This window comes from Pristiophorus japonicus, chromosome 3 (assembly GCF_044704955.1).
Source record: "Pristiophorus japonicus isolate sPriJap1 chromosome 3, sPriJap1.hap1, whole genome shotgun sequence".
In the NCBI taxonomy this organism is placed as follows: Eukaryota; Metazoa; Chordata; class Chondrichthyes; family Pristiophoridae; genus Pristiophorus; species Pristiophorus japonicus.
The window spans coordinates 5468849-5482789 of NC_091979.1; the positions used below are offsets into that span (position 1 = coordinate 5468849).

Genomic DNA, 13941 nt, shown 5'->3' on the forward strand with positions numbered 1-13941 from the left:
ACTGATCCAGAGTCTATAGAATGTTGGAAAATGACCACCAATGCATCCACTATTTCTAGGGCCACTTCCTTAAGTACTCTGGGATGCAGACTATCAGGCCCTGGGGATTTATTGGCCTTCAGTCCCATCAATTTCCCTAACACAATTTCCTTCAGTTCCTCCTTCTCGCTCGACCCTCGGTCCCCTAGTATTTCCAGAAGGTTATTTGTGTCTTCCTTCGTGAAGACTGAACCAAAGTATTTGTTCAACTGGTCTGCCATTTTTTTGTTCCCCATTTATAAATTCACCTGATTCTGACTGCAAGGGTCTTCACTAATCTTTTTCTCTTCACATATCTATAGAAGCTTTTGCAGTCAGTTTTTATGTTCCCTGCAAGCTTCCTCTCATACACTATTTTCCCCCTCCAAATGGAACCCTTAGTCCTCCTCTGCTGAATTCTAAATTTCTCCCAGTCCTCAGGTGTGCTGCTTTTTCTGGCCAATTTATATGCCTCTTCCTTAGATTTAACACTTTCCCTATTTTCCCTCGTTAGCCACGGTTGAGCCACCTTCCCCGTTTTATTTTTACGCCAGACAGGATATACAATTGTTGAAGTTCATCTATGTGATCTTTAAATGTCTATTGCCCATCCTTTAAGTATCATTCGCCAGTCTATTCTAGCCAATTCACGTCTCATACCATCGAAGTTACCCTTCTTTAAGTTCAGGACCCTCGTCTCTGAATTAACTGTCACTCTCCATCTTAATGATGAAGTATTCTACCATATTATGGTCACTCTTCCCCAAGGGGCCTCACACAACAAGATTGCTAATTAATCCTCTCTCGTTACACAACACCCAGTCGAGGATGGCCAGCTCTCCAGTTGGTTCCTCGACGTATTGGTCTAGTAAACCATCCCTTATACACTCCAGGAAATCCTCCTCCACCGCATTGCTACCAGTTTGGTTAGCCCGATCTACATGCAGATTAAAGTCACCCATGATAACTGCTGTACCTTTATTGCATGCACCCCTAATTTCCTGTTTGATTCCATCCCCAACCTCACTACTACTGTTTGGTGGTCTGTACACAACTCCCACTCGCGTTTTCTGCCCTTTGGTGGTCCGCAGCTCCACCCATACCGATTCCACATCATCCAGGCTAATGTCCTTCCTTACTATTGCATTAATTTCCTCTTTAACCAGCAACGCCACCCCGCCTCCTTTTCCTTTCTGTCTATCCTTCTTGAATATTGAATATCCCTGGATGTTGAGTTCCCAGCCTTGGTCATCCTGGAGCCATGTCTCCGTAATCCCAATTATGTCATATTTGTTAACAACTATCTGCGCAGTTAATTCATCCACCTTATTACGAATGCTCCTCGCATTGAGACTCAGAGCCTTCAGGCTTGTTTTTTTAACACTCTTTGTCCTTTTGGAATTATGTTGTAATGTGGCCCTTTTTGATTTTTACCTTGGGTTTCTCTGCCCTCCACTTTTACTTTTCTTCTTTCTGCCTTTTGCTTCTGCCTCCATTTTACTTCCCTCTGTCTCCCTGCATAGGTTCCCATCCCCCTGCCATATTAGTTTAACCCCTCCCCAACAGTACTAGCAAACACTCCCCCTAGGACATTGGTTCCGGTCCTGCCCAGGTGCAGACCGTCCGGTTTGTACTGGTCCCACCTCCCCCAGAACCGGTTCCAATGTCCCAGGAATTTGAATCCCTCCCTCTTGCACCATTCCTCAAGCCACACATTCATCTGAGCTATCCTGCGATTCCTACTCTGACTAGCACGTGGCACCGGTGATTTGAGGTCCTACTTTTTAATTTAACTCCTAGCTCCCTAAGTTCAGCTTGTAGGACCTCATCCCGTTTTTCACCCATATCGTTGGTACCAATATGCACCACGATAGCTGGCTGTTCACCCTCCACCTCCAGAATCATCTTGTGATAAAGGCCAACATACCATTTGCTTTCTTAATTGTTCGCTGTACCTGCATGTTAACTTTCAGTGATTGGTGTACAAGGACACCCAGGTCCCTCTGAACACCAACATTCCCCATTCCCTGCTTTTCTATTTTTCCCACCAAAGTGGATAACTTCACATTTCTCCACATTATATTCCATTTGCCATGTTCTTGCCCACTCACTCAGCCTGTCTATATCCCGTTGAAGCCTCCTTGCATCCTCCTCACAACTTACATTCCCACCTAGCTTATCAGCATCAAACCTGGATATATTATATTTGATCCCCTCATCCAAATCATTGATATAGATATTGATGTCGTATTGGGGGCTGAATGCAAGGACATTTGGGATCAGCCCTTTCCGAAAGCTATCTGAAGGTTGCTGGACGCGAGGGGAACGCGCACAAGCAAACGGTGGGAGTGGCGGCTATCGGCTACGTACAGCGTTGTTGGGATGGAAGATGTAGGAGGCGGGAGAGTTGTCGACGATGAGGAGCTTGTTCATATCGCGCCCCAGCTGGCTGAGGTCCTTGACGTAATTGCCTCGGTGGAAGACACAGGATTCACGGAAGAGCCGAGTCCGAAAAACCCCCCACTTGTCCAGGAGGTCGGCCACTGGGTCAGCGTACTGCGGAAGCAACGGGAATTGAGGTCAGGTTAGGGTCAAAGGCGATCAGAGACAGAAACAAATTTTTAAAAAACCAGTGAGGTAACAACAACAACTGCAAGTGTCCTAACTCGCACCAAGTCCCGCTCACCCATCACCCCCTGTACCCCGTGTCCTAACTCGCACCGAGTCCCACTCACCCATCACCCCCTGTACCCAGTGTCCTAACTCGCACCGAGTCCCACTCACCCATCACCCCCTGTACCCCGTGTCCTAACTCGCACCGAGTCCCGCTCACCCATCACCCCCTGTACCCCGTGTCCTAACTCGCACCGAGTCCCGCTCACCCATCACCCCCTGTACCCCGTGTCCTAACTCGCACCAAGTCCCGCTCACCCATCACCCCCTGTACCCCGTGTCCTAACTCGCACCAAGTCCCGCTCACCCATCACCCCCTGTACCCCGTGTCCTAACTCGCACCGAGTCCCGCTCACCCATCACCCCCTGTACCCCGTGTCCTAACTCGCACCGAGTCCCGCTCACCAATCACCCCCTGTACCCCGTGTCCTAACTCACACCGAGTCCCGCTCACCCATCACCCCCTGTACCCCGTGTCCTAACTCACACCGAGTCCCGCTCACCCATCACCCCCTGTACCCCGTGTCCTAACTCGCACCGAGTTCCGCTCACCCATCACCCCCTGTACCCCATGTCCTAATGCGCACTGAGTCCTGCTCACCCATCACCCCCTGTACACCGTGTCCTAACTCACCAAGTCCCGCTCACCCATCACCCCCTGTACCCCGTGTCCTAATGCGCACTGAGTCCTGCTCACCCATCACCCCCTGTACACCGTGTCCTAACTCACCAAGTCCCGCTCACCCATCACCCCCTGTACCCCGTGTCCTAACTCGCACCGAGTCTCGCTCACCCATCACCCCCTGTACCCCGTGTCCTAATGCGCACTGAGTCCTGCTCACCCATCACCCCCTGTACACCGTGTCCTAACTCACCAAGTCCCGCTCACCCATCACCCCCTGTGCTCACTGCCCCGTGTCCTAACTCGCACCAAGTCCCGCTCACCCATCACCCCCTGTACCCCGTGTCCTAATGCGCACTGAGTCCTGCTCACCCATCACCCCCTGTACACCGTGTCCTAACTCACCAAGTCCCGCTCACCCATCACCCCCTGTGCTCACTGCCTCGTGTCCTAACTCGCACCAAGTCCCACTCACCCATCACCCCCTGTGCTCGCTGACCCAGTGTCCTAACTCACACCCAGTCCCGCTCACCCATCACCCCCTGTGCTCACTGACCCGTGTCCTAACTCACCAAGTCCCGCTCACCCATCACCCCCTGTGCTCACTGACCCGTGTCCTAACTCACCAAGTCCCGCTCACCCATCACCCCCTGTGCTCACTGCCCTGTGTCCTAACTCGCACCAAGTCCCACTCACCCATCACCCCCTGTGCTCACTGACCCCATGTCCTAACTCGCACCAAGTCCCACTCACCCATCACCCCCTGTGCTCGCTGACCGACATTGGCTCCCAGTTAAGCAACCTCTCGATTTCAAAATTCTCATCCTTATTTTCAAATCCCTCCGTGGCCTCTCCCCTTCCTATCTCTCTAATCTCCCCCCACCCCCCGAGAAGTCAGCGCTCCTCTAATTCTGCCCTCCTGAGCATCCCGGATTATAATCGCTAACCATTCTGTTGCCTAGGCCCCAAGCTCAGGAACTCCCTGCCTAAACCTCTCTTTCCTCTTTAAAACATACCACATATCTTTGACCAAGCTTTGGTCACCTGCACCAATTTTTACTTATGCGGCTTGGTGTCAAATTTTTATCTCATAATACTCCCACTAGTGTTTGTACAGAGCCTTGGTGAGGCCTCACCTGGAATATTGTGTTCAGTTTTGGTCTCCTAATCTGAGGAAGGACGTTCTTGCTATTGAGGGAGTGCAGTGAAGGTTCACCAGACTGATTCCCGGGATGGCAGGACTGACATATGAGGAGAGACTGGATCAACTGGGCATGTATTCACTGGAGTTTAGAAGGATGATAGAAACATATAAAATTCTGACGGGACTGGACAGGTTAGATGCAGGAAGAATGTTCCTGATGTTGGGGAAGTCCAGAACCAGGGGTCACAGTCTAAAGATAAGGCGTAAGCCATTTAGGACTGAGATGGGGAGAAACTTCTTCACTCAGAGAGTTGTGAACCTGTGGAATTCCCTACCACAGAGAGTTGTTGATGCCAGTTCATTGGATATATTCAAGAGGGAGTTAGATATGGCCCTTACGGCTAAAGGTATCAAGGGGTATGGAGAGAAAGCAGGAAAGAGGTACTGAGGGAATGATCAGCCATGATCTTATTGAATGGCGGTGCAGGCTCGAAGGGCCGAATGGCCTACTCCTGCACCTATTTTCGATGTTTCTATGTTACTCCGGTGAAGCGCCTTGGGGCGTTTCACTACATTAAAGGCACTATATAAATACAAGTTCTTCTTGCTGTGAAAGAGTCCCTGATCCTCCCAAAACACCCCAATCTGAAGATAGCAGCCATAGGGACACGTGCAGCTTGGGTGTTTAATGTCGCAAGGAGAGCGATTGAGAAAGCATCGTCAACTGGGAAGGACTCACCTTGGAGAGGCTAGCCGTGAATAGCACGCATTCAAAGAGCTCGCCCATCCGCCTTAAAAACTCATCTACGTGAGGCCGCTTTAACACATAAACCTGCAACACAGGACAGTACTGGTGAGGGGGGGGAAACAGATACATGAGGCGCGCGTGCGCGCACACGGCGCGCACACACACACAGCGCGCGCGCACACACACACACACACACACGGCGCACACACACACACACACAGAATAGGTGCAGGAGTCGGCCATTCAGCCCTTCGAGCCTGATCATGGCTGATCATTCCCTCAGTACCCCTTTCCTGCTTTCTCTCCATACCCCTAGATACCTTTAGCCGTAAGAGCCATATCTAACTCCCTCTTGAATATATCCAATGAACTGACATCAACAACTCTCTGTGGTAGGGAATTCCACAGGTTAACAACTCTCTGAGTGAAGAAGTTTCTCCTCATCTCGGTCCTAAATGGCCAACCCCTTATCCTTAGACTGTGTCCCCTGGTTCTGGACTTCCCCAACATCAGGAACATTCTTCCCGCATCTAACCTGTCCAGTCCCGTCAGAATCTTATACGTTTCTATGAGATCCCCTCATCCTTCTAAACTCCAGTGAATAAAGGCCCAGTCGATCCAGTCTCTCCTCATGTCAGTCCAGCCATCCCTGGAATCAGTCTGGTGAACCTTCGCTGCACTCCCTCAATAGCAAGAACGTCCTTCCTCTGATTAGGAGACCAAAACTGAACACAATATTCCAGTTGAGGCCTCACCAAGGCCCTGTACAATTGCAGTAAGATCTCCCTGCTCCTATATTCAAATCCCCTAGCTATGAAGGCCAACATGCCATTTGGCTTCTTCACAGCCTGCTGTACCTGCATGCCAACTTTCAATGACTGATGTACCATGACACCCAGGTCTCGTTGCACCTCCCTTTTTCCTAATCTGCCGCCATTCAGATAATATTCTGCCTTCGTGTTTTTGTCCCCAAAATGGATAACCTCACATTTATCCACATTATACTGCATCTGCCATGCATTTGCCCACTCACCTAACCTGTCCAAGTCACCCTGCAGCCTCTCAGCATCCTCCTCACAGCTCACACCGCCACCCAGTTTCGTGTCATCCGCAAACTTGGAGATATTACACTCAATTCTTTCATCTAAATCGTTAATGTATATTGTAAATAGCTGAGGTCCCAGCACTGAACCCTGCGGCACTCCACTAGTCACTGCCTGCCATTCTGAAAAGGACCCGTTTATCCCGACTCTCTGCTTCCTGTCTGGCAACCAGTTCTCTATCCACATCAGTACATTACCCCCAATACCATGTGCTTTAATTTTACACACCAATCTCTTGTGTGGGACCTTGTCAAAAGCCTTTTGAAAGTCCAAATACACCACACCCACTGGTTCTCCCTTGTCCACTCTACTAGTTACATCCTCAAAAAATTACAGAAGATTTGTCAAGCATGATTTCCCTTTCATAAATCCATGCTGACTTGGCTCGATCCTGTCACTGCTTTCCAAATGCGCTGCTATTTCATCTTTAATGAGTGATTCCATCATTTTCCCCACTACTGATGTCAGGCTAACCGGTCTATAATTACCCATTTTCTCTCTCCCTCCTTTTTAAAACGTGGAGTTACATTAGCTACCCTCCAGTCCATAGGAACTGATCCAGAGTCGATAGACTGTTGGAAAATGATCACCAATGCATCCACTATTTCTAGGGCCACTTCCTTAAGTACTCTGGGATGCAGACTATCAGGCCTCGGGGATTCATCGGACTTCACTCCCATCAATTTCCCGAACACAATTTCCCACCTAATAAGGATATCCTTCAGTTCCTTCTTCTCAGTAGACCCACTGTCCCCCAGTACATTCGGAAGGTTATTTGTGTCTTCCTCCGTGAAGACAGAATCAAAGTATTGGTTCAATTACTCTGCCATTTCTTGATTCCCCCATTATAAATTCACCTGAATCCGACTGCAAGGGACCTATGTTTGTCTTCACACACGAAACACACACACACACACACACACACACACACACACACACACACACACACGAGACACACACACGAGACACACACACGAGACACACACACGAGACACACACACGAGACACACACACGAGACACACACACGAGACACACACACGAGACACACACACGAGACACACACACGAGACACACACACGAGACACACACACGAGACACACACACGAGACACACACACGAGACACACACACGAGACACACACACGAGACACACACACGAGACACACACACGAGACACACACACGAGACACACACACGAGACACACACACGAGACACACACACGAGACACACACACGAGACACACACACGAGACACACACACGAGACACACACACGAGACACACACACGAGACACACACACGAGACACAGCCAGCACATGTGCAATGGGCCGATTGGCCTCCTTCAGTTTTGTATTATTCACGATTCTATAATGAAGCACTGGGAGGTGAGGAAGGGGGAACAGAGGAGAGAGAGAAGGGAGGGATGAGAGAGAAGGAGAGGAAAGGCGCAAGTGGATGAGAGTGGAGAGGAGGAAAGGGGATAGGGGAGAGGGGGAAAAGGAGGGAAGGACATAAGAATTAGGAGCAGGAGGCCATTCGGCCCCTCGAGCCTGCTCTGCCATTCAATAAGATCACGGCTGATCTTCGACCTCAACTCCACTTTCCTGCACTGTCCCCATATCCCTCGATTCCCCTAGAGTCCAAAAATCTATCGATCTCAGCCTTGAATATGCTCAATGACTGAGCCTCCACAGCCCTGTGGAGGCAGAAAATTCCAAAGATTCACAAACCCGAGTGAAGAAATTCCTTTTCATCCCTTATCCTGAGACGGTGACCCCTGGTTCTAGACTCCCCAGCCCGGGGGAAACATCCTCCCTGCATCTACCCTGTCAATTCCCCATGGAATCTAATGGGCTGGGAATCCCGGGGTGTGTACGGAATGTGTACCGACCTGGGGAGGCATCGCAAAAGCCGCTTTTCAGTGCAGAATGCGCTGAAAACCGGCTTTTCTGATCTGACAAGCTGGAGCTCGACAGGTACAACGCATCTCGGGAGCGAGGACATTTGCACCGGCAAGATTGCGGGACTTACCCATATCTTACCCGGCAAATGTCCTCAGAACTCTTGCGCCTGATAAAAGCAGGTGCATAGCCGACTGTTACAGGTGTACAAGATTTAAAACACACAAAAATATAATTAAATTACATTTAAAAAACACATTATTTTTTAAAACCCTGCCCACTACATTACATTTATTTTTAATCAATTTTAAAAACTTTAAAAACTCAGAACATTTTTTTTCTCCAAGATATTTAATAACTTTAATTTTAATGATGTGAGGTGTGTTTATTTTTTATTACGGTGTTTAGTGTGTTTTGTTTTTTTTTCTCATTAACAGCAATGAGAACTTGTCGATACGGAGTTCCCGTTGCTATTAATGAGAAAGCTGTGGAACACTGTACCTGATTGGCTGAGCAGTCACACATGACTGCGCCGTCTCCATGGGAACCTGGAGGACGGGAGCGCGCTCCGCCGCACGGGAAGAGAAGGCCTCCCCACCACAATCCCACGCTCCTCTCCCGGACCGCCAGGTAAATTCCTAGAAATGTTTCAGGTCGGAGGCAGTTGCCCGCGGGAAGCCTCCGAGCCCAATGTCAGCCAGTCGGCGCGGTCCCAGCCTGCAGGACCATCAGCAGGCCGGGGCCATTGGAGGGAGCAGCGTGCTGTGGTATACCACTGCAGGGGGCAGCGTGAGCTGCTGCAGGAGGACGACGGCTACGAAGCCAGGTCGCTGATTGCGGTGCGGGCAGGCACAGCAGGAGGGGCGAAGGAGCGGCAAAAGTCCGTAGAGTGAAGTGATCGGGGCCCAGCAGAGGCGTGAATCTGGGGCCCGGAAGAGCCAACACGGCCCAGCCCACACTGCGATATGTGAGCGCACTGGGTCCGTGCAGCAGAGCTGGTCTCCAGTCGTCCTGGTCAACCCTTGTCACTGGACCAAGACCTCGCTCTGTCAAGCCCGTGTGGTGGCTGGTGTGCAACGGCCACCCCACGTTAAAAAAATCCACACACAGGCATCTTCCACCCTTCAGGATGTAGTTCGGGATCTGGAATATTAGGTCCTTCATTGAAACACCTGTGAACTCATCCCTTTTTGGAGTGGAAGCAAGTCATCCTCGCTTCGAGGGACCGCCAATGATGATGATTTCAATGAGTTCACACCTCATTCTTCTAAACTCGAGTATAGGGCCAATCTACTCAAGCTCTCCTCATGGGACAACTCCATACCAGGGGTCAATCTCATGAATCTTCATTGTACTGCCTCTAAGGCAAGTATGTCCTTCCTCAGATAAGGAAATCAAAACTGTGCACAGTACTCCAGGTGTGGTCTCACCAGAGCCTTGTACAATTGTAGCACGACTTCCTTACTCTTGTACTGCAAACCCCTTGCAATAAAGGCCAACATACCATTTGCCTTCTGTGTTTCCTGCACGAGGACACACAAATTTCTCTGAACGCCAACATTTCATAGTTTGATAGGGATTGAAAATAGAAACGGGGAGAGTGTGGGGAGGAGGAAAAGGGAGAGATGAGAGGGGGAGGGGAAAAGGACAAAGAGTGGGAGGAGGGGCAGGGAATTCTAATTTTAAAAAGGTTTTGATGGAATAGGACTTCTGTATATTGGGAGCCAATGGGGTGGGATTGGGTCCATTGGGATTGTGTACAATGGGAGTGAATAGGAAGGGGTTGGGTCCATTGGGATTGTGTACAGTGGGAGTGAATAGGAAGGGGTTGGGTCCATTGGGATTCTGTTCAGTGGGGGTGAATGGGAAGGGGTTTGGGTCCATTGGGATTCTGTACAGTGGGAGTGAATATGAAGGGGTTGGGTCCATTGGGATTGTGTACAGCTGGAGTGAATGGGAAGGGATTGGGTCCATTGGGATTGTGTACAGCTGGAGTGAATGGGAAGGGATTGGGTCAATTGGGATTGTGTACAATGGGAGTGAATGGTAAGGTGTCAGGTCCATTGGAATTCTGCGCTTGGTCTGGGTTAATTCACCTTCAGATAACTGAAGCAATGAGGCGCGACCAGATGTACATGTACACACACACACACAGGTCAATGGTCATTCGATGCAGGACAGTGCCTGCAGCCACTAGGGGGCGGCAGGAATCTGACGAGCGGAGCGTGCGTGAAGGTCACGGCTGCCTCCTGAACCAAGTAGTCAAGGACAGGCCAGAGTTGCACTGACAGCCTATCCTGGATTACTTGAACCAAGTCACAGCCCCAGCAGCTATCCCAAGAGCTCCGGCTCGCGGTGCAGTTCAGTCGGGTGAAGACCAGGCCCCTGGTTGTGCCAGCCAGTCCGGCTCGGACTCCCAATCGCTTATGTTGAGGAGCAGCAGCAAGCAACAGGCTGGGACACGGAGCACCGACACTCTATTCCAAATTCCTCAGTCGTTGATCGCGCAGCCATTTGTCTCGTCAACTGAGGACAGGGATCTCGCTACACGTGGCCAACGGTGACATCAAACCCCTCAACCAACCGCCCCTCACTGGCCTGTAAGACCAAGTATCTTAGACATTCTCCCACAAGGAGGTTTGCAATCACATTCCGTTATCTGAAAGACTTATGCAATGGTGGCATTTGGGAGATCCAGAACCTTCCGTGGTCACACAGTGACGTCCTTCCCTGCGGTTCGGAGGCCGAGCGCCAGTGACCCTGCACCCTCCGGCCCTCGTTAGTACGTGAGCAGAGGCCCAGGTCTCGCCCAACAGGTCAAGCTCCCTGGGTGATGGTACCAACTCTCTGCCGCTCGGACCAGATCTCACCCCGAAGCTCTCAGTGATCGGTTAATAGAGTCGCGTGGCAAAGGCAGGGAAAGAGTTTCTCAGCTCACGGCGGGAGGCGGGCTGATGTTGAAGAGCCCAAAAGAATGAGGGGGAAGAGTTACTTTACCAACATTCAAAAGTATCATCTATTGAGATTCTATACAATGAAAATCTGTGCAGTGGGAGTGAATGGGAAGGGGTTTGGGTCCATTGGGATTCTGTACAGTGGGAGTGAATAGGAAGGGGTTTGGTCCATTGGGATTGTGTGCAATGGGAGTGAATGGGAAGGGATTTGGGTCCATTGGGATTGTGTACAGTGAATGGGAAGGGGTTTGGTCCATTGGGATTCTGTACAGTGGGAGTGAATGGGAAGGGGTTTAGTCCATTGGGATTCTGTACAGTTGGAGTGAATGGGAAGGGGTAAGGTCCATTGGGATTGTGTACAGTGGGAGTGAATGGGAAGGGGTTTAGTCCATTGGGATTCTGTACAGTTGGAGTGAATGGGAAGGGGTAAGGTCCATTGGGATTGTGTACAGTGGGAGTGAATGGGAAGGGGTTTGGTCCATTGGGATTGTGTACAGTGGGAGTGAATGGGAAGGGGTTTGGTCCATTGGGATTGTGTACAGTGGGACAGAAGTGAACCAGTTGGGTTTTTACAACAATCCAATGGTTTCATGGTCACTTTTAACTGCCCTCGATCAATATTGCCGGTCTCTGCATTGCGAATCCAGTAGCCATAACCGCAGCTCGAATGTAAGCCCTCCAGCTGCTGACAAATCGCTGGGAGCAAGGGAGGCAGCGCCGTCACGCGACATTACGCGCGCTCACCTGATGCATGACGCCGTCGATCTCCACCGGAATAATGAAGTCCGCATCGTTCACCGGCTGTAGGGTGGGGGGGAAGACAATCATCCAATCAGGAAGCGATAGAATGCGGTTTGGAACCCTGGGCCACCCCTCCCCTCCTCAGATGAAGACCACTTTTTATTCCCCCAACACCCGCACACCCTACCCCCATTCACACTCGGTGTCAGCCGTGGCTCAGGGGGCAGCACTCTCGCCTCGGAGTCAGAAGGTCGTGGGTTCAAGTCCCACTCCAGGGACTGGAGCACATAAATCCAGGCTGACACTCCCAGTGCAGGGCTGAGGGAAAGCGTATTGTCAGAGGTGCCGTCTTTCGGATGAGACTTTAAACCCAGGCCCCGTCTGCTCTCTCAGGTGGACGTAAAATATTCCACCGCGCTAATTCGAAGAGAAGGGGAGTTACCCCCGGTGTCCTGGGGGCCAATATTTATCCCTCAACCAACATCACTATCTGGTCATCACATTGCTGTGTGTGGGAGCTTGCTGTGCACAAATTGGCTGCCGTGTTTCCCACATTACAACAGTGACTACACTCCAAAAAGTACTTCATTAGCTGTAAAGCGCTTTGGAACGTCCTGAGGATGTGAAAGGCGCTACAGAAATGCAAGTCTTTCAGTGTTGCCAACCCTTCAGGATTGTTCCTGGAGTCCCCCAAGCATTAACCATTAATCTCCGGGTCACTGTTGTGAGCCAAACCCGGGTGAAAAAAAACAAGTTATAAAAGTGCTGGGGGCGGGGGGGGGGAGAAGAGACCATTTACCCAGACAGTGTGTGGTGGTGGGAGCCATGCGATGAAACCTCCAGGAAATAGGGGTCACCAACTCTGGTTTGACCAAGTCACACCACCTTCCGACCCCATGGAGGTGCTCGGCTGAAGACATGCTCCATCGAGTCCAAATTCAGGGTCTCCGAAGAGGCAACGATCCCTCCCAGTCCCATTAGCAGCGAGTCCTCCCTCATCATGGTAGCATAGTGGTTATATTACTGGGCTAGTAATCCAGAGGCCTGGGAGCGCCGCATTGTCGGAGGGGCAGTACTCAGGGAGCGCTGCACTGTCGGAGGGGCTGTCTTTCGGATGAGACGTTAAACCGAGGCCCCGTCTGCTCTCTCGAGTGGACGTAAAATACTCCATGGCGCTATTTCGAAGAAGAGCAGGGGGATTATCCTGGACTAATGATCTGGAGACCCAAGTTCAAATCCCACCACGGCAACTGGGGAATTTAAATTGCAGTTAATTAAATAAATCTGGAATTGAAAGCTATTGTCGGTAATGGTGACCATGGTTACTGGATTGTTGTAAAAACCTCTCTGGTTCACTAATGCCCCTTTGGGGAAGGAAATCTGCCGCCCTTACCCGGTCTGGGTTTCTATGTGACTCCAGGCCTACAGCGATGTGGTTGACTCTTAACTTCCCTCTGAAATGGCCCAGTGAGATACTCAGTTGTCCCAAACCGTTACAACAAAGTCAGCACTGTGGGAGCACCTTCACCACACGGACTGCAGCGGTTCAAGGCAGTGGCTCACCACCACCTTCGAGGGCAATTAGAGATGGGCAATAAATGCCGGCCTTGCCAGCGATGCCCACATCCCATGAACAAATACCCCCCCCCCCCACCCGATGACCAACATCGGCTCCCGGTCCGGCAAAGCCTCAATTTTAAAATTTGCATCCTTGCCTTCAAATCCTTCCGTGGCCTCGCCCCTCCGTGTCTCTGGAACTTCCTCCAACACCTGCAACTCTGAGGTCTCCACGCTCCTCCAATCCTGGCCTCCTGTGCACCCCCGACTTGCTTCGCCCCACTATTTACACAGTGCATTTATATAGCACCGTTAGCGAGCCTGCTTCCTGAACTCCTTGTGAAAAGACTCCACCCCTCTCCGTATCTACACCCTCAGCTCTCAAATTGATCATGAACACTGACTGCTGTCCCTTCCCTTCCCTTCCATAATTCTACCAGTCTTTCCACAACATTGCATTTCTATAGCGACTGGAGCGTA

At 50.7% G+C, this 13941-nt stretch overlaps 2 protein-coding genes across 4 annotated transcripts in view; both read right to left on the reverse strand.

Annotated features, from left to right (window-relative positions):
* The window catches only part of LOC139259640 (villin-1-like), a 145455-nt gene extending 142995 nt beyond the window's left edge, over positions 1-2460 (reverse strand). The window contains exon 1 of the mRNA XM_070875149.1: positions 2389-2460. The gene's annotated coding sequence lies outside the window, so the exon portion shown is untranslated. The remainder of the gene's footprint in view (positions 1-2388) is intronic.
* Positions 1-13941, reverse strand: part of LOC139259641 (carboxy-terminal domain RNA polymerase II polypeptide A small phosphatase 1-like) — a 63504-nt gene that overhangs the window by 18457 nt on the left and 31106 nt on the right. For all 3 annotated transcript variants that reach the window (XM_070875153.1, XM_070875152.1, XM_070875151.1), the window contains exons 4-6: positions 11908-11964; positions 5197-5289; positions 2389-2574 (exon numbers count right to left, since the gene is read on the reverse strand). In XM_070875153.1, coding sequence (XP_070731254.1) covers positions 2389-2574; positions 5197-5289; positions 11908-11964 — 336 coding nt within the window. The remainder of the gene's footprint in view (positions 1-2388; positions 2575-5196; positions 5290-11907; positions 11965-13941) is intronic.